Source organism: Carlito syrichta, unplaced genomic scaffold, assembly GCF_000164805.1.
Source record: "Carlito syrichta isolate Samal-C Ts95f unplaced genomic scaffold, Tarsius_syrichta-2.0.1 Scaffold306631, whole genome shotgun sequence".
Taxonomy (NCBI): domain Eukaryota; kingdom Metazoa; phylum Chordata; class Mammalia; order Primates; family Tarsiidae; genus Carlito; species Carlito syrichta.
Genome location: NW_007250727.1, coordinates 144,471 through 161,697, shown reverse-complemented (window position 1 = coordinate 161,697; position 17,227 = coordinate 144,471). Strand labels below are relative to the sequence as shown.

At 60.8% G+C, this 17,227-nt stretch overlaps 1 protein-coding gene across 1 annotated transcript in view; it reads left to right on the top strand.

The window, feature by feature from the left end:
- The first annotated feature begins 340 nt into the window (after positions 1-340).
- ZNF787 (zinc finger protein 787) overlaps positions 341-17,227 on the top strand; it is an 18,258-nt gene continuing 1,371 nt past the window's right edge. The window contains exons 1-3 of the mRNA XM_008063192.2: positions 341-404; positions 10,982-11,109; positions 16,641-16,654. Coding sequence (XP_008061383.1) covers positions 10,992-11,109; positions 16,641-16,654 — 132 coding nt within the window. The 5' untranslated portion in view covers positions 341-404; positions 10,982-10,991. The remainder of the gene's footprint in view (positions 405-10,981; positions 11,110-16,640; positions 16,655-17,227) is intronic.

The window sequence follows — 17,227 nt, the reverse complement described above, 5'->3', positions numbered from 1 at the left end:
CTCTGGGGCGCACGGGGCCCTGATCTGCTTAGCGCCTCTGCCAGGCTAAGCCTCTTTGGCTAATGCAGCTGACGTTCCCTCGCCGGCCTCGCCCAGGATCGGATTCCTCCCGCGCTAGCGCTGGTCTCATCCGTTTCCCCCAGCCCAGCCAAGGAATGGGAAGGGATATTACGGCTGGCCCTGGCGAAGGTCCAGAATGCCCACGGTCGCTGGGTCGTGTTCCCGAGAGCGCTGGGGTCAGCAGACGTGGGCTCAGATTCCCCGCTCCGCCGCTCACCATGGCGGCCTTGGATGAGAAACTGCAGCTCCTAAGCTTCCCTCTGGACACAACAGGAGGTGGTGGTGTTGACCTCAGCGGGGTGGCTCGTAGCGCTTTCCTTTAGAGCTGGAGCAGACCCTGGAAGGTGGGTGTGCAGCGTGTGAAAGGGCTCTGGGCCCCCTCTGTGTTTCCTGTTCTGTGATCTTGGGCGGCGGCCTCCCCTTCCCAGGCTGCTTCCTCCTCAGTCCCCTGGAAAGGAGAGTGGGCTCCCCTTGAGTGCTGGGTAGGTCACACATGTGTGGCCTTGGCTCAGCTGTGCTGGAGGGCCCAGAAGAGGCTCTTGGGCCAGCCTGGGTGGAGGATGGTCTCAGGGCTCCCCTGTGCGAGACCCGGTGGTGGCAATGCCAGGAATCCTAGAACCCACAAAGGGACACATCACCCATCTTCTGGGCGGAGGGGTGGGGAGGTGTGCCAGGGTGACCCCGAGAGCTAGGAGCCCAGAGGGACTGTGTGGCCAGGAGGACATGCCCGGGAGGTGACGAGTCTTGAGGGGACCCTGGAGTTAGGGTGGTGGGCAGGAAACGGCAGGATTCTCAAGGCCACCGTCAACTGCCTGGCTGCCCCAGAGGTATCGCTGCCAGGCTTATGCAGCTCAGACACTGCTCAGATGCGGGCCACAGGCCTCTCCAGACCTTACCTTGTCATCCTCTGGGACTTCCTGAGGCCTCCAGCCTTCCATGGCTGTGCTGGGTGCCAGGGCCTCCATGGTAAGAGAGACTGCAGGTCTGAGGACACTCCTTGCTGGGTGTTTGGCAGTCTGGTCTGTGCTTGTTCCTCACTGTGCTGAGTTCTCGAGGTCCTGTGATGGAGATGGTCACCCTTTTTAGGGGAACAGGACGGGGGCGGTCACCCGTTTTAGGGAATGGCATGGAGGAGTGGTCACCCGTTTTAGGAGAACAGGACGGAGGCGGTCACCCGTTTTTAGGGGAATGGAATGGAGGTGGTAACTCATTTTGGGGAAATGGGACAGAGGCGGTCACCCGTTACAGGGGATGGCATGGAGGTGGCCACCCGTTGTAGGGTAACAAGACGGAAGTGGTCACCCATTTTAGGGAAAGGCACTGAGGCAGTCCCTGTTTCAGGGGAATGGCATGGAGGGGGTCACCTATTTTAGGGGAACGGCATGGAGGGGATCCCCCATTTTAGGGGAAGAGGGTGGATCCTCATGCCCGGGCAGCATCAGATCATGAGTCTGCCTGTGATCCAGAGCTTGGGGGTCTGGAGATACAGAGACTGTTCTGAAGTCCTCCTGGGTGTCAGTGGCTGGCTTAGGGATATTGAGCTCCCTTTCCTGTGGGATGCCCTGTCATGGGGATACCTACACACTGGGCCACTGTTGGGTCAGGGGACTTCTTGCATATGGAGAAGCAGAGGTAGCTGACAGGTGGCGGGGACACGGGGGTTGTGTGCTGAGATGCAGGCTGACCGTAAGGAGGCCTCCCTGAGCCTGTGGGGGTGGGCGGGGGCGGCCACTCTGTTGATGTCCCTGGCCCCGTTCCAGGAGCACTGCATGGAGAAGCCAGCCCAAGCCCCAAACCCAGGTGGGGCTTTCCGGGACATCCATCCCCCGGGGGCGGGGTGACCCCTCCAGGCCCCCGGGGAGGAGTTTCCCTGCCTTGGCCTCTCACCCTTTCCCTTTGGGCTCTCAGGATGTGGGCTTCTCTCTTGTGCCCACCGACCCCCCCCTTCCGAGGCTTCAGGATGGCCAGGCCTTGCGGAGGACATGGCTGGGGACCCACCAGAGTGCCAGAATGGTCTTGGCCTTGCAGCCCAGGGTGAGGCGGGTCAGAGCCCGGATTCCTGAGTAAGCAGGGTTGGTGCTGGGAGCTGCCCTGCCCTCCTCGAGTGCAGTCTGCTGGACCCCGTGGGGCCTGCAGGAGGTGCCGCAGAGGTGAGTGAGACAGGGATCCCTCCCAGGGACACAGGGCTCACTCTCGTGGTGGGGTGGAAAGGGAGCAGGTGCCAGTGTCCCTGAGTCAGGAGAGCCAAGCCGCCTTTGGCCATATGATGTGACCTTGGCCCCTCCACGGGTCCAGGCCTCTGCTTCCCGTCTGCAGGACGGGGACAGCAGTGATAGTGTTGCCGGGCGCCTCCACGGTGGCTTCTGGCTTTTGGGTGAGCACTTCACACATGTCTTTCATCTGATCTTGACACTGACCCTGTGAGGACAGGGGTGGGAGCATGCACCCGAGAGACAGTCCTCTGGCCACCACCATCCCTGAGTGACTGTGGGGATCAGGATCAGTGCTTCCATGATGGGAGCAGTCTGTTCTTGTTGGGTGAGGGAGGACGGTTGGAGCTGAGGGAAGGAGCAATCCAGGAAAGCTTCCAGGGGAGCTGCAGTTGATGCCAGGCCTCGGAAAGTGGGCTCATGGCACTGAGCAGACCTGCAGAGGGAGGGTGGGCGAGGTATGTGGAGGGGACTCTACAGAGAGCCAGGTAGGAGAGTTCGCACCTTCCTGGAAAGTGGCCAGCCTGCTCCTTGGCTCAGCTGAGGGGCGGTGGCATGTGGGACGGCCTGTGGGGTATGTGTGTGTTGAAAGACATGGGGACTCGTTATGTTGCCCAGGCTGGTTTTGAACTCTAGGGCTCAAGTGGTCCTTGCTTCCACCTCCTGAATCACTGGAACTTGGAACTTTCCTTTTCTAGAGCAGCTTTAGGTCCACAGCGAGACGGAGAGGAAGGTTCGGAGCATTCCTGCGTGCCCTCTGCCTGACACGCATAGCACCCCCACCCGTGGCACACTTGTTGCCACAGGCGGACTTGCACAGCCTGTGCCATCACCAGAATCCTCAGTGCCCCTGCAGGTGTGGGGCTTTTGGCTTGCAGACGACTTGGCTTTGTCTGTAGCAGTTTCAGTTACTTGCCAGCCTCTAAGGATCAGGACCTTCCCCGAGGGTCTGCGTACCTGTGGGTGCCGGGGGTGGCCTCCAGGGCACCCCATCCTGCCGCCTCCCCCACCTCCCCACCCCTGGCAGCTACAGCCTGACAGCAGATCCAGGTTCTGATCGTTCTAGAACTCCCCTCGGGAGTGGGGGTGGTGGCTGGGCAGGGCCCATCTGCCGGGCTTCGCCAGGGTGGGGGATTGGAGGTGGGAGACCTGAGGGGGACTTGGGGGTGCTGCTGTGCTCACCCACACAGGACAAGGCTGGGAGAGCGAATAGTGGTGTGGATATTCCTCAGGCCACCTCGGGCGGGGAAGGGGAAAGTCCCCAGAGGATGGGAGCCAGAGAAAGGGCTGCTGCCAGAATGAGCTCCAAGACTGGCTCCAGGGAGGGAGGGATGGCAGCAGGCAGTCACCGGAGAGCATACAGGAAAGCGTGCCACAGAGGCCTCCCGCGCCCCCAGGACAGCGGGCATGAGGCTCCAGGGGGGGGTCTCAGGTGTCCCCAGGGTGGAGGACTGGATGCCGTCTGCACTTCAGCTGCCCAGCCTGGAACACGGGTGAGGCTGCCTTGCGAGAGGGATGTGAGGGAGGAGCTGGTGGGCCCCCCAGAGGGCTCCCTGGGGGCATTGCCGGCCAGTGCAGAGGAGTGAAGGCCGGTCGGCCCCAGCAGTCCTCTGTGGCAGAGTACTGGCCGTGGGAGCTTGGTGCCAGGAAAGACTCAGACCTCAAGGCAGGAAACAGAAGAGACTGGCCAGGAAGTCAGCCCCACAGGTGGGAGGGCGGTGTGAGCTTCTGAGAGTAGGTGACATCTGAGCAGGCCCTGAAAGGTGAGAACCTTGCGGAGGATGGGCAGGCCCTCTCGAGGCTGGCCTGGCTGGGAGAGAGTTTGTCATTGTATCAGGTGAGGTGGGCAGCCAGTGGGGGACCGGGAGGAGAGGGGCCAGGGAGGAGACGGGTTTGGACCAGTGCGGCTGGCTTGTGCGGTGGGGCCCTTGAGGCAGGGGGCGTGCCAGCTCACAGCTTTATGGGGTGGTTCCCGTGGGGCACGGTTCTATCCTTTCGCTGAGCTGTGTAGCTGCCACCACGGACGATGTTAGGGCGTTTTCATCACCCCAGAAAGCAGCTCCCTGTCCCCTGGGCAGTTGCCCCCTCTCCCCACCCCTGGGGCTGCCCACCTGCTTGCTTTCCCTGCCATTCTCAGACACGGAGTTGTGCCACTGTGGCTGTCTGGGTCTGGTTTGCTTTCCTGAGCATAGCTCTTCCAGGCTCCGTCCCTGTCAGGGTGCAGATCTTTGTGACTGGGCGCTGTTTCCCTGTGCGCCTGGGCATCTGCCACTGGGCATTCAGTGTCTCTTCTGTGAACACTTGAGTACACGTGTTCTGTGGACGTATGTTACATCTTGCTTCTCTTGCAAGTGTGCTGAGTGTGGACCGCAGGGTGGGACTGTCACTGCTCTTGACTCTGGAGGAACAACCGGGCATTTTCTGCAGCGACTGCCCGCCAGCAGCACCAAGGCTCCAGCCTCGTCCCCCCTGGCACTTGCTGTTTTCGGTGTTTTGTTATGCCTCCGGGGGAGCACGAGTGGGGTCTCCCCGTGGCCTCGGTCTCCCGATGGCTAACGGCGCTGCATTCTTGTCACATGTGCGTTGGCCAGTTGTCCATCTTCTTGGGAGGAGCGTCTGTGCAGATGCCCCGTTTTTAACTGGGCTGCTTGAACGGAGTGACTTCAGCAAGATGAGTTGGCCTGGGGTGTGGGGAGGGCGCTTCGGAGGGCAGGGTGGGAGCCAGGATAGTGGGGGAGCGTGTAAAGAGCCCTTGATGCAGGGCGGGGGAGAGGCAGGGGCACAGCGGGGTGCCTGCGTGCAGGTGCCGGGTGCTGCGTGGATGTGGCAGAGTTGAGACCAGAAGCAGCCACAGGACTGGAAGTCGGGGGGTGTCCGGATTGAGTGCCGAGGGGGGCAAGAGGATGCCAGGAGGAAGGAGGGGGTGGTGGTTGCAGTGAGGCTGCCCGAGGGGGAGCAGAAGGTGGGTGCAGATGGGGGTCTGGGCAGAGCCCAGAGGCAGTGGCCCGCAGAGCCGGCTGGGGAAGGAGGTGAGAGATTGGCTGCAGAAGAAAGGGGATAATTGGCAGGCAGGCCTCCAGAGGGTGGGTGGGACCGCCTCACAACAACAATAACAGTAATTTGTCTTGCACTTAATGGGCCCTCAGATCCCTGCTAATTGGGTTGGAAGACACCCCTGCCCTTCCTTCATCTGGGGAGTGGAGGTCAGGGCTGGGTGAGCGCCAGCGGAGGCTGGGAAGTGAGGACTGGGTGGGAGACCTGGCTGAGGAGCAGGCTTGTTTCAGAGCCTGACCTGCAGCTCCAGCAGGTTCCTCGAGTCGCCCAGGGTTTGTGTCTCCAGGGAGCGGCTCTGGCCCTCGCTGGCGGTCGCATCTGCCAGAGACCCCTGGCTTATGCTGCTGCCTTTCCCTGTGCTGGTGGGAGATCAGGGCAGGCCCTGTTGAATGGATGGATGAAGGCAGAGGAGGAGGACAGGTGACGCTTGCCAAACGTGTCTCGCCTGCTCTCGAGTGGTCCTATGAAACCTCGCCACTTCTGCAAGGCCCCTGCTGCCCGTCCCTGTCTTATAGGGGCCCAACCCTTGGCACCTTACTCCTGGACGCCCAGCTCAGGACATTTTTTCTCTAGCGGCCTGATGGTAGTCTAGGTTTTCCAGACTGTGAGGGAGCGTCAGAATGGTTGGTGCACGTTTGTGGATACTCATTTAAATGTGGCTGTTTAAACGTGTGCAGCCGTGTTTGGGCGAGGGCAGTTCATGGTGGCAGCAGTTGAGCTTAACCGCAGACCTCCAGCTGTGCCACAGAGATGCCTTTCCAGCCCGCCCCCCTAGCCTCTCTGGCTGGCCTGACTTCTGCCCGGGCTCTCACCACCCAGGACTTGGGTCTGCTGGGTGCTCATTGCCTCATGGCACAGCCACCCGGGTTCCAGGCAGGGTGGGCCTCCTGGTGTACAGTAGGTCCCCACTGAGTGAGAGAGCCACCCGCCACTGTCCAGGCCACTTGCAGCTGGAGGGGAGTGGAGGCAGACCCTCAGAAGGTGGAGACCTGGGGACTGCCCCAGGCTGGAAGTCCCAGCTTTTACTGAGTTATGTGCTTATGTTCCAGCACTCGAAAATAAAGGGAAGGAGGTGGGGGACTGCCTCCCCTCCCACCTCCTTGGTCCCTGGTCAGGCTGCTCTATTTTTTTTTTTGAGTCAAAGTCTCACTCTGTCACTCAGACTGGGGTGCAGTGGCAAGCTCTTGCTGAGCTCAGGTGATCCTTCCATCTCAGCCTCCCAAGTAGCTGGAACCACAGGCCTGTGCCACTATACCTGACTAATTTTTTTGATTTATTGTAGAGATGAGGTCTCGCCAAGTTGCCTAGGCTGGTCTTGAATCCCTGGACTCAGGCAGTCCTCTTGCCTTTGCCTCCCAAAGTTCCGGGATGACAGGCATGAGCCACTGTGCCTGGCTTCTGCCTTCTTTTCTGAGGGCATTTGTTTGTTCACGTTGTAATTGCAAGGCCTGTGCAACTTTTAAAAGGTTACTTACTTTCTAAGAGAGATAGGACTCACACATTCATAAAATTTAGAGTTCACAATCATGAGACTCTAATGCTGTTGACCTGACAGGGCAGAACATGCCTGCTGCTCCCTTCCTGCTGTGCGGTCCAGTTCCTGACAGGCCACTGACCCTACAGGTTCACGGCCCGGGGGCTTGGGACCCCTGGTGTGATCTGAGGGCCCACAGGGTTGTGTATGCTGCGCAGGGGAGGCAGAACTCTTCCTCTCTGTCTTCGGGTCTCAGGAAGGGTCTGAGACTCACGTTGACACAAAGCAGATTAGCAGCAGAAAAGCACACAGGTTCCATTCTTACACGTACGTGGGAGACTCCCAGGAATTGAAGACCCCGAAGCGCTGAGGCCTCTGTGTTTGTTGTCGGGCTAAGCAGACGGTAGCCAGGGAGAAAAGCAAGTCAGCAGGAGGCCGAGGGATATGGGGCTGTCTTAATGGTGGTTTGTGCAGACGCAGCAGCGACTCCCTTGCCCGTGGTGGCAGGGTTCCTCAGCCTCCTGGAGGGAGGGCGGTCAGGCACCCCCGTACTTGCTGTGGTCCACGTGCCTCCAGTGTCCGCTCTGGCATGTGTGCACCCCTGTCTCACGTCTGCCAGTCCCCAGCAGCGTGCCCACCTTGAAACAGCCCTAAGGGCTGTAGAAACCATTCATCTTTCTTGTCCCAGATGGGATACTCTGTTACTGTTAACAACTAGATTTAAAAAAACAAGAAATAAAGAAAAGACTGGGTATGGTGGCTCATACCTGTAATCCTGGCACTTTTGGAGGCCAAGGAGGATTGCTCGAGCCCAGGAGTTTGAGACAACATAGGGAGACCTCGTCTCTATGCAAAAAAAAAAAAGAAAGAAAGAAATCAGTGAAGATGAGAAGCAGAAAGCCTTCCATCTGTTGTGAGGTTACTGCGACCCATGTTCTGATGCATCTAACCTGTGAAGGGGGTGCCAAGCGACTTGGGACGCCCTCCGCGTGACTTAGGACGCCCTCCCCATGCTGCTCAGGATGCAGGGGGCTGCGAGGCTGCGAGGCTGCTCCAGGGAGCCCTTCCTCACCCGTGCCCTCAGCCCAGCAGCATTAACTGAGTTAGGATGCCCTCAGGGCCCAGGCATGCTGGCCTGTGGTGACTGGGGCAGGGCCGGGAGCCCCTGAGGCCCTGAACTGCCACCCAGGGCTGGGGCCTGCCTGCCTGCCCCCATGTGGACTCTGACCCGCTGGAGTTCTGCCAGCACTTTCTCACTTCCACGCATTGCTCCTCCTGCCCTCGCTTCCCTCGGTGGTCCCCTCGCGCCCTCACTCAGTGTCTGTGGCCACCTCCAGCCCTCGCTCACCTCCGTGGCCCTCTCCTGTCGCTCTCTCTGTACACGTGGTCAGTCTTGGGCAGGCCAAGGCTACTCAGGTGGTCCCAGCACAAGTCCTCCTCCCACTGCTGCCCTCTGACCTCATCACTCTGTGCACAGGCCTGGCTGCCCCTTTTGTGGCACCTGCACCTGGCAGGGCCCTCCTGCTGCCCACTGAATTTCAGGATGGTCAGAGCTCCTGGCCAGCAGGGGATGCTGAGCCTCGACTCCTCTACATAGAGCATGTTCATGCAGGGAGCATGCAGAGCGGTGCCGTGTCCTCCCCAGAGGCCTGTTCCGGTGTGCTCACCTTTCCGGGCGCCGTCCTGGGCATGGGGCAGCTTGGAGCAGTAGCCGGAACCCATAGCGTGGGCAGGCCTGTCCTCCAGCAGGTCCTGTGTGGGGCTGGGGTGGGCTGCGTCCTTCTGGTGGCCCGTGTGTGGCCCTGCAGGTGCCAAGCAGTGGGGACACACAGGAGCACAGGCCTGCGTGTCCCGTGGCTGTTGGGAAGGGGCACTGCCTGGGTGAGCCTGTGATTGTGTCCAAGTTGCAGTTCTGCCCACCCTGGCTGGGGACCTTGGGCCTCAGTGTGCTCATCTGTGTGCTGGGGACACAGTCATGCCGGCCCAGAGGGTGTGGCAGACTCGGACTCCTCCATGGTTTGCTGGCCTTGTGGAGGGGGCCAGGGGCCTCTGTGGTGGGTGTCCACGTGCCGCCTGCTGAATCACATGGTGTGCCTGCGTGCATTTGTTCCCAGGACGGGCAGCTTCCCTGAGTGCCTACCAGGCAGCTTGGAGATGGCAGTAGAAGCTTCCGGGGCAGGCTTGCCACTAACCCCGACGGTGGGATGGCTCCGTGGGGCGCTCGGGGGTGGTGAGTCCATGTCACGGGGGGGTTCAAGGTGGTTGCAGAGGAGATGGAGCTGCTCGGGGTAGAGCAGCACCTGCCTTCCCAGCACCGATCCTGCTGACCCAGGGTGAGGCTTCCTTGGTGGAGTGAGCAATGCAGACGGCAGGCGAGGGCTCCTTGGCACTGAGGGCATCTGACCCGAGCGCACTGGCCTGGGCTCCTCTACTGGTGTCCCGGTGGTTGGTGCTGTGATGCCGTGTCCCGCCAGGGGTCCAACTGCAGGGGGCAAGGCTACTCCAGGGACCAGGCCGGAGCACAAGCTTGCTGGTGGTGGTGGAAGCCCGGGCCGCTCCGCCGCAGTGCACAGCTGTGACAGAAAGGGCATCCAGGGGCCCACTGGGGCTGGCCCACTCATCCCCCTGCCTGCATGCTGAGCCCCCCACAGGCCCTGCCCCTTATGGCAGTCACGGGGTGTGGCCTTGGGGTTTGAGTGTGAACCCTGGAGCGCTCACCCCCCCCAAGAGGCAAAGACATGCGTCCACACAGATACATGTTCAGATGCCGGTGCTGACCAAGACTGTTCGTGGGAGCCAGTTCTGTGGCTGGTGGCTGGCGTGTGGCCCTTCCACACAGTGGACTACTGCTCAGCTGTGGACAGGAGCAGCGCACCAGGACATGTGCATTGCGGGGGAACTGGCGGCTGTCCAGCTGGGGGAGGAGCCAGGCAGGAAGGGGACAGACAGCTTCCTCCTGCTGCCACAGTGCCCACCCAGGCAGGTGCAGAGACAGAGTGGAGCTGGGGCAGGGCTGGGGGTGCCCGTGGTGGGCCTGGGCTCCTCGGGCTGTTCTGAGATGGCAGCACACTGAAGGGACTTGCACTGAAGGGCATCGCCTCAGGCAGGCCTCTCCACGCTCCTGCCACCCAGGGAGCAGGGTGGTCATAGCCCCAGTGCTGGTGCTGCAGGCCTCAGTGAGCCTGCCCCAAGCCCTGTATGAGACAGAGTGAGATTTTCTTTTTTGGGGCTAGTCAAGTGAAGCCATGGCATGGAGAAGGACCTCTGTGACTGGCTATGGTCAGCTGGTGGTGGACACGCTGCGCTTGGTCCAGCAGGACATCCTTTTAACTGCCCTTGTTTGGCTGTGGACATAGGCTGTCACATCCCTGGGTGGAAACATCCCTGGAGTGTGGAACTCCGGCCTGGGATGTGTGTGTGGCCCCACCGGGGCCCTGCTGTCCTGGGGCCCCGTGCGGTGGTCCAAGTCCCTCGTCCCTGCACACCGGCCTCACCTGGCCAGCAGGTTGATCCCTTCTCTGTGGCAAGAGTGCCACACCGCCTGTCTGCATGTTGATGCCACCAGGCATCGGAGCCTATCCACCAGTCTGGCTTGACTGTCATGAGCTTTAAAAGAGGGTTGGGGAGGAACTCCCCAGGCAACTCACGTGTCCACTCTGGGCTCAGCCACCATGGCAGCCACAAAGGTGGGTGGGTGCAGGTTGGCAGCGCCTCGTGACACAGGAGCCCTGCACATGTGCGTGCTGCTGCCCTGTCTCTGCGGGCTTGGGTCAGTGGTCTGCCAGGGGCCATGGGACTCTGTTACGGTCCCTTCTCTGTGGCAAGAGTGCCACACATGCATTCTCCTGTGTACACTGGACGGTCCCCTTGTCCTCCATCTTGGTGGTGGAGAAGCTGAGGCCCAGAGGTGGAGTTGCTGCCCAGATCCTGCGGGCAAGTCGTGGGGCTGGGCCAGGGGCTAGCGGCAGCTGCAGCCTGCGTGAGTCCTGAGCTGATCCCTTTCCTCGTTGTTTGTGGCCTCCAGGGAGGAGGGCCAGGCTAGCCCAGGCTGTGTCTCTGAGACCCCTGAGGTGCGTGCTGGGCCTCTGCCTGCCGGTGGGGTCCACATGGTGCCTCCCTGCAGGGCCCTCTGTCATGCGTGACATCCTGTGAACTGTCCTCCTGTCTTGCCCTCCTCTAACAGGGACCCAGCCATGGAGCTGCGAGAAGAGGCCTGGTCTCCAGGGCCTCTGGATTCCGAGGACCAGCAGATGGCCAGCCACGAGAACCCAGGTGAGGTGGTCCCTGGCTCCAGCCGGCCCACACCCTCCTGTCCCGCCCATTTCCTTCATCTGGGCGTGAGGGGCCCCTCCTGCCCATCCTCCCCTCCCAGGCCCTGGGACTGCCTGACCGCTGGCCTTCCTTCCCAGGCCTTGCGCCCCCAGCTCCAGGTGGAGGGCTGGGCGTCGTGGCTCCTGGTCTCCTCCTGAGGCCCTTGAGCTGCTTTCTCTACCTGGCCTGCTCTTGCGCCTCCAGCCCGGTGGCACCATCTGGTGTTGAGGATGGTCCGTCTCCCCTCCCTGCGCCCCGCTCCCCATCCCATGCAGCCACCCAACCCACCCTGGCAGGAAACTCCCTAGACCTGGGCAGGTGAGGACTGGGCGGCCGGGAGCACAGGAGCCAAGGACACATGGGCTTCTCAGGGAGAGCCAGGCAGATGTTGGCAGTGTGTTCTAATAAAGCATTATTTGGGCTGAATAAAATCATTTGTGGGCTCCATGGGGCCCAGGTGTGTGTGCCAAGACCCATCCTGACCCTACCCCAGCCCCACCAGCAGCCTCATGGCCTCCCCCTTCCCTCTATGGAGGCCATGTGCCCTGTTTCCAGGGGCCTTCATGGCAGGGCCCCTCCAGCCCTGAGAGATGCGGTGTGGACTTCTTCTCATGCTGCCGCTGATGAGTCCACATGCTGGGCATTGCCTGGCCAGTGCCAGCAGCCATTTCTGCAAAGGGCTGGAGAGGAGGTACCTACCGCCCCACAGGGTACATGCCACAGTAGCGCAGAGCGGCCCGGAGGAGCACAGGAGCGACCAGGTGTGGCTGCGTGCCGTGAAACCTGACTCGTAAAGTCAGGCGCAGTTTGCCAGCCTGTGCTGCGTGCCACAGCTGGCACAGAAGGACCACGAGGACCTTGGTGCAGTTGGGGTCAGCCACCCCTTGTGAAATCCATGGGAGATTGTGGACACAGCCCACATGGCAGGGGTCGTCAAGAGGAGCCTGAGACCAGAGGGTTGGGAGTCTCTGCCAGGGTCCGTGGCCAGTGGGGTGCAGGCTCATTTTGCCCACAACTTTCCCAACACATAAGATCTTCAGAAAAACACAAAAACAAAATTTCAAAGTGCTGATCTCACTTACAAAATGTTATTCCTTGTCATCTAGTGCTCAGTCCCTGCTAAAATGTTCCCAGGTGTCTTCAAGCGTGTGTTTCTCTTTGCGTCAGTTGGTTTTACAAGTCATCCCTGGCTTGTACAGTCTCTTGAGGGAAGGTGGGTCTCGAGTCCCCTTGGCCGGGGCACCTCCCGTCCTCCTGCCCCACCTGTTGGAAGTCTCTGCCCCAGGGCAGGGACCTCTGCTTGGTGCTCCCTGTGGCCTCACCATTTGCGACACCCTGCGCTTGGTTGATCAGCGATATCAAGAATGTGCTGTGAGGCCCCAGCCGCTCTGGCCCCCACGTCTGGGCCTGCCTGTGACTCTAGTCCGGACGCCCACGGGGGCGAGGCAATGGGGTCTGTGCACTGTCGGGCTGCTGTCCCTCTTCCCCTGGTCTGCCCCAGGGATGTGCAGCCACAGGGTGGGCGTGAAGAGCTGCTGTAGAATAAAACCCACCTGCTCTGCCTGGTGTGCAGGGTCCCGGGAGGAGGCAGCTGGCGCGGCTTTCATCCATGTGCATGTGGGTGTGGCCGACGGAACATGTCCAGCCCGAGTCCACTCCCAGGGAGTCCCACAGGATGGAGGAGAGCCGAGGACAAGGGGGTAGAGGCTCCCCTGCCCTAGGTGGGAAGTGCTGCTCAGAGCCCCAGGGAGGGGCCGTGACCCAGAGCCGACGCGCTTGGCACAGGTCAGGCCTCGCCCCGTCACTCGCGACTTCTGGTGTGCCCCAGCATCTGCCCTCTGAGGCTTCCCACCTGGGTCACGGCACTGGCCTTCTGGTGGTCTCTGTTCACTGCTCACATCACTGAGCCTCTTGGTGGCAAGTTTGCCACCCTGGGAGCCCAACACCACATCCTGACTGGCCTTGCAGCCCTCATCTACTCCTGGCCCCTAGGTGTCCTCCCCGGCCTGCAGCTTCGCTTTGGTGTTCTTCCCCAGAAACACGGGCGACCTGCTCCCTCCCTTGATCCAGTGCTATACTCCCTGAGATGTCCCAAGTCACCCGTGTGTCCTCACCTTCTGCAAGTTGGGCTGGGGATCCACAGCTGCTCTGCCCCTCGGAGCTCACTGCCGGGAGCTCAGGTGGCTCAGCTCAGACTCTAACCAGAAGGCTGTCTCTCGGGAGGAGGTAAGGCCAGGTGGCTGGAGGGACCTGGGGAGGCCAGGCAGTGGGGATGCTCTCAGCTGCTGGAACAGGGGGCTCGGCCAACAGAGCCTTAGTGTAAGGACGTTTCAGGGGCTCAGGCTGCCAGCCTGCAGGTGGGGCAGGGGAGAGTGGTTCACTCAGCTGCTGCTCTGAGTCCCCTCTCTGGGACGTCCTGGACCCCCTGAGATGGACCTCAGCCTTGGTGTCATGCCCTTCTGTAGCTTTGCCTCAGGTCCCTGGACACCCCAGGCACAGGGGCGGGGTGCCCAGGATGGCTCAGCTGCCAGGCCTCAGCCAGAGGGTAAGGGACAAGTTTCCATGCCTTCCACTGGAGCCCACTCCGTCTCACAGCTGTGGGGCTGCCACCCCTTATGACCAGCAGGCCCGAGAGACGTGATGTGGCGGGACACTGTCACCCGGGACGGGTGGCCTTGCCCCCTGGGGACTCATGCCTCCATTTTGAAACATTGGCTGTGTGACACCTACACAGTGTCCCCAGTGCTCTCCCATCTCACTCTTTGCCTGTGCACACAAACACACATGTGCTTACCTAGACAAGACCAGCACAGACGTCTTGCAGGACAGCTCTCCATGATGTTTCCATTTTTTCTTCTGCCCGCAATTCCATCTTAAAAAAATGCTGGCCACCATCCACACAGGCAACCTAAGCCCCGCCCCTGGACTGTGGCCCACAGTGGGATGTGCGCTCTGGGACAGGTGTCCTTCCCAAGTGTGTGCTTGGTGAATAAGTGAATGTGAGGTTTCAAATGACTAAGAAGTCATTCCAATTAGATTGGCTTATCCAGAGTGTTTTTGAAACCTTAGAAATAATTATGATTTGTTTGCACTTGAGTATTTCTGGGAGGTGTGCTCAGATCATACTGTTGGACAGTGGTGTCACTGCACAAGGGTGTCCTGTGTGCCCAGTGCCAGCGCCGGCAGCCCAGGTGGGTCGTCTCACTGAATCTGCACGGGCTCCCCCTTTTTGAGGGTCCTGGGACAGAGAGGCTGAGCTACCGCCCTGGTGAGGCAGCTGGGAGTCAGGGGTGGGATCCGGCCTCCCACAGGCTGAGGCCAGGGTCTGCGCTGCTCAGTGGCCCTGGGGCCTGAACCACAGCTGCAGGACATTTGGAGGCAAAAGCAATGCAGATGATGATTTCGAGGTGGGATTTTTCCCAGCAAGGCCGCTTACAGCAGGTGTCTTGGGAACGAGGCCCCGCCCTCCTCAGGGAGCGTCAGTGCCACAGTGTACTCAAGAGCCATCTGCAGGCTTGGCTTCACAGGTGCTGCTTCTTCATGAGCAGCGAGTGGCGCAGGGGACCTGTGGGTGACGCTAGGCTAGAGCCCAGCCAGTCGGGCCTGGGGACATGCAAGAGCAGGGATGCTGTCAGGGCTGGGTGGGGCCCTGGTGGCCGGGCCCTGCTGGCTCTCCAGCCCTGTGCTCCATTGGGTGCCCTTCCTCTCCGCTCTGGGTTGTTCAGGGCCAGCCTCCAGGAAAACTGCAGCTCCGGGGCAGAGGCCCTGCCCTCGCGTGCTTTCGGGGCTCTTGAGTGGAGTCCTCCAGGGAGAAGGGGGCCTGGGAGTGACCTGGTAATCACAGACTTGAGAGGATGTGAGAGGGAGGGCCAGCGTGGACGCTGCCTCTCCCCAGGGCAGCTGCTGTCCTTTTTAAATGGAGGATCTGGTACTCCTAATGTGCTCATTCTGGGAATTTCTCAGATGCTTTTAAAGAAAACACTGCGAGGCATGTGGCTCTCCTGTGAGGAGACTCAGCTCCTGGGCATCCGGCTGCCTGCCTGTGATGCACAGGGAGGGGCCTGAGGAGGGCTGCTGGGATCCGGAGACCCTTGTCCATTTAGCAGTGCTCTGAGGCGAGCCAATGGCCTGAGCCCAGCGGTTCGAGACCAGCCTGGGCAATGTGGAGAGACCTGTCTCTACAACAAATCAAGAAAAACTAGCCAGGTGTGGTGGCACACACCTGTAGTTCCAGTTATTTGGAAGGCTGAAGCGGAAAGATAGCCTGAGCCCAGCAGGTTGAGGCTGTGGTGGCCGTGAGTCCAACCTGGGTGACAGAGTGAGACTGACTCATAAAAACACAAAAACAGTGCTAACACCTCCTTAGAAAAGAGCTCTGTGGCACAGGGAACAGGCCTGGCTTTCCCACAGGGCTGGCCCCCTCGGGGACCCCTCACTTCCTGCAGGCAGCAGCCTTGCAGTGCTCTCTGGACAAGTTCCCCCCATTAGCACATCTCTGGACAGGTAGGCCTGGGCTCCTTTGCCCCCTCCCCGCCTTCGAGGCTACACCCCCTCCCTGGCCCCCCAGTTACCTCGACACAAGCATGCACCCGTTCCCGACAATTTTGAAAACTAAGCAGTTACTGAAAGGTGTGCACACCCGTAAGGCTCAGAGAGTATGGCTCAGTTTACAGGGACAGGCAGGCCCCTTTCCTGCTTGCCGCCTCCTGTCCCCCAGTCACACGGCCCCAGAGGAACAGCTTTGGGTGATTCCGTTTTCTTATTCTTTCGACACCTCTGATTAAGTGTGCCTAACTCTTCTTGATTTGTGTTGTCCTCTCCTGCCTTTGGCCCGGTGATCTGAGGGCCATTCAGTACTCCGACCCAGAATCTCTATTCTCAATAGCTTGCCTCAGTGTCCCTGGGGGCTTAAGCACCAGCCTGCGCCCACCTTGGATCTCTGACTCCCTGGGCTGGACCAAGGCCTGAACACAAGTGTCTCCAGCAAGCTCTGGTGACTGATACCATGTCCTGGGGTCCCGCTTCCCTTGGAGTGCAGGGCACGCTGCATAGTGTCATTGCTGTCTCTTTGACCTGGCTGTGCGGGCCTGTCTTGGCGTGGCTGCTCTCTGGTCGTCTGGCTGGGCTATGGCTCGGCTTTCCACTGTCTCAGAGGACTTGGGGCTTAATTGCGGAGCTAGTTCTGGGAAAGTCACGACCCTTGGCATATAGGCGACAAATGGAGGTGCTGTTGGACTCTTTGTGCTGAGCTGTCAGAGGCCCGCCTTGAAGAGTGGCGAGCGGCCTGCAGGGGCACCTGAGGTCACCTGTGGAGGACCTCCTGCCTGGAGCTACAGCTCTGGGCAGGCCTGTGAGTACAGCCAGTGTGGTGAAAGGTGTATGAAGACCTGGAGCTGCTGGGGGGGAGACCCGGGCCCTCACAGGGCAGGCACAGGGCAGCGCATGAGGAGCTTGCTGGGCTGCACTGAGGATGTCCTTGGTGTGCAGAACTCGAGTCCAAGGCCCACGTTCCTTAACTGCTGAGCAGACAGGGCCCCCGGCCAGGGCCCAGTCTGAGAGCCTCAGTAAGAGGGTACATTACATGTACCCTCCCGGGTTGTTCCTCCCGGGTAGTGGGACGCAGCTCCCATGCGGGCTCTGGTCCCCTTCACCCCAGTTTCCTCCTCTCCTCTGCTCTCCACCCTGCGTTGGCACTGTCTAGAACCCGAGGGTGCTGCCGCCACTCGTGGATGCACGTCTGCAAGGTGCTTACCCGCGCGCTGGGCTGAGGGCCGCCCGGTGGCTGCACTGGGGTCCGGCCCTTCCTTGCGGTACCCCCGCCGCCTGGTGGTTTGGGTTTCAGGTGTCATTTCTTCGCGGCGCCGTCCCTGGGCCTGCGACCCTGGCCCCCGTCCCGGTGTGTCCACGGCTCTGGAACCGACCTTCAGGAGGCCTTTGGGTGTCCCAGGCGGTGTTCCTGATGTCGGGAAGCTCAGTGGACCAACTTCCTCGCGAGCGCGGGCTTCGTGGGGGAGGGTGAGGAACACGCAGACATGCAGTGAGCCGCGGTGGAGGGCGATGAATCGGGCGGGCGAGCCGTGCAGCAGTCCCTGGGTGGGGGCCTGCGGGCTCGCGGAGG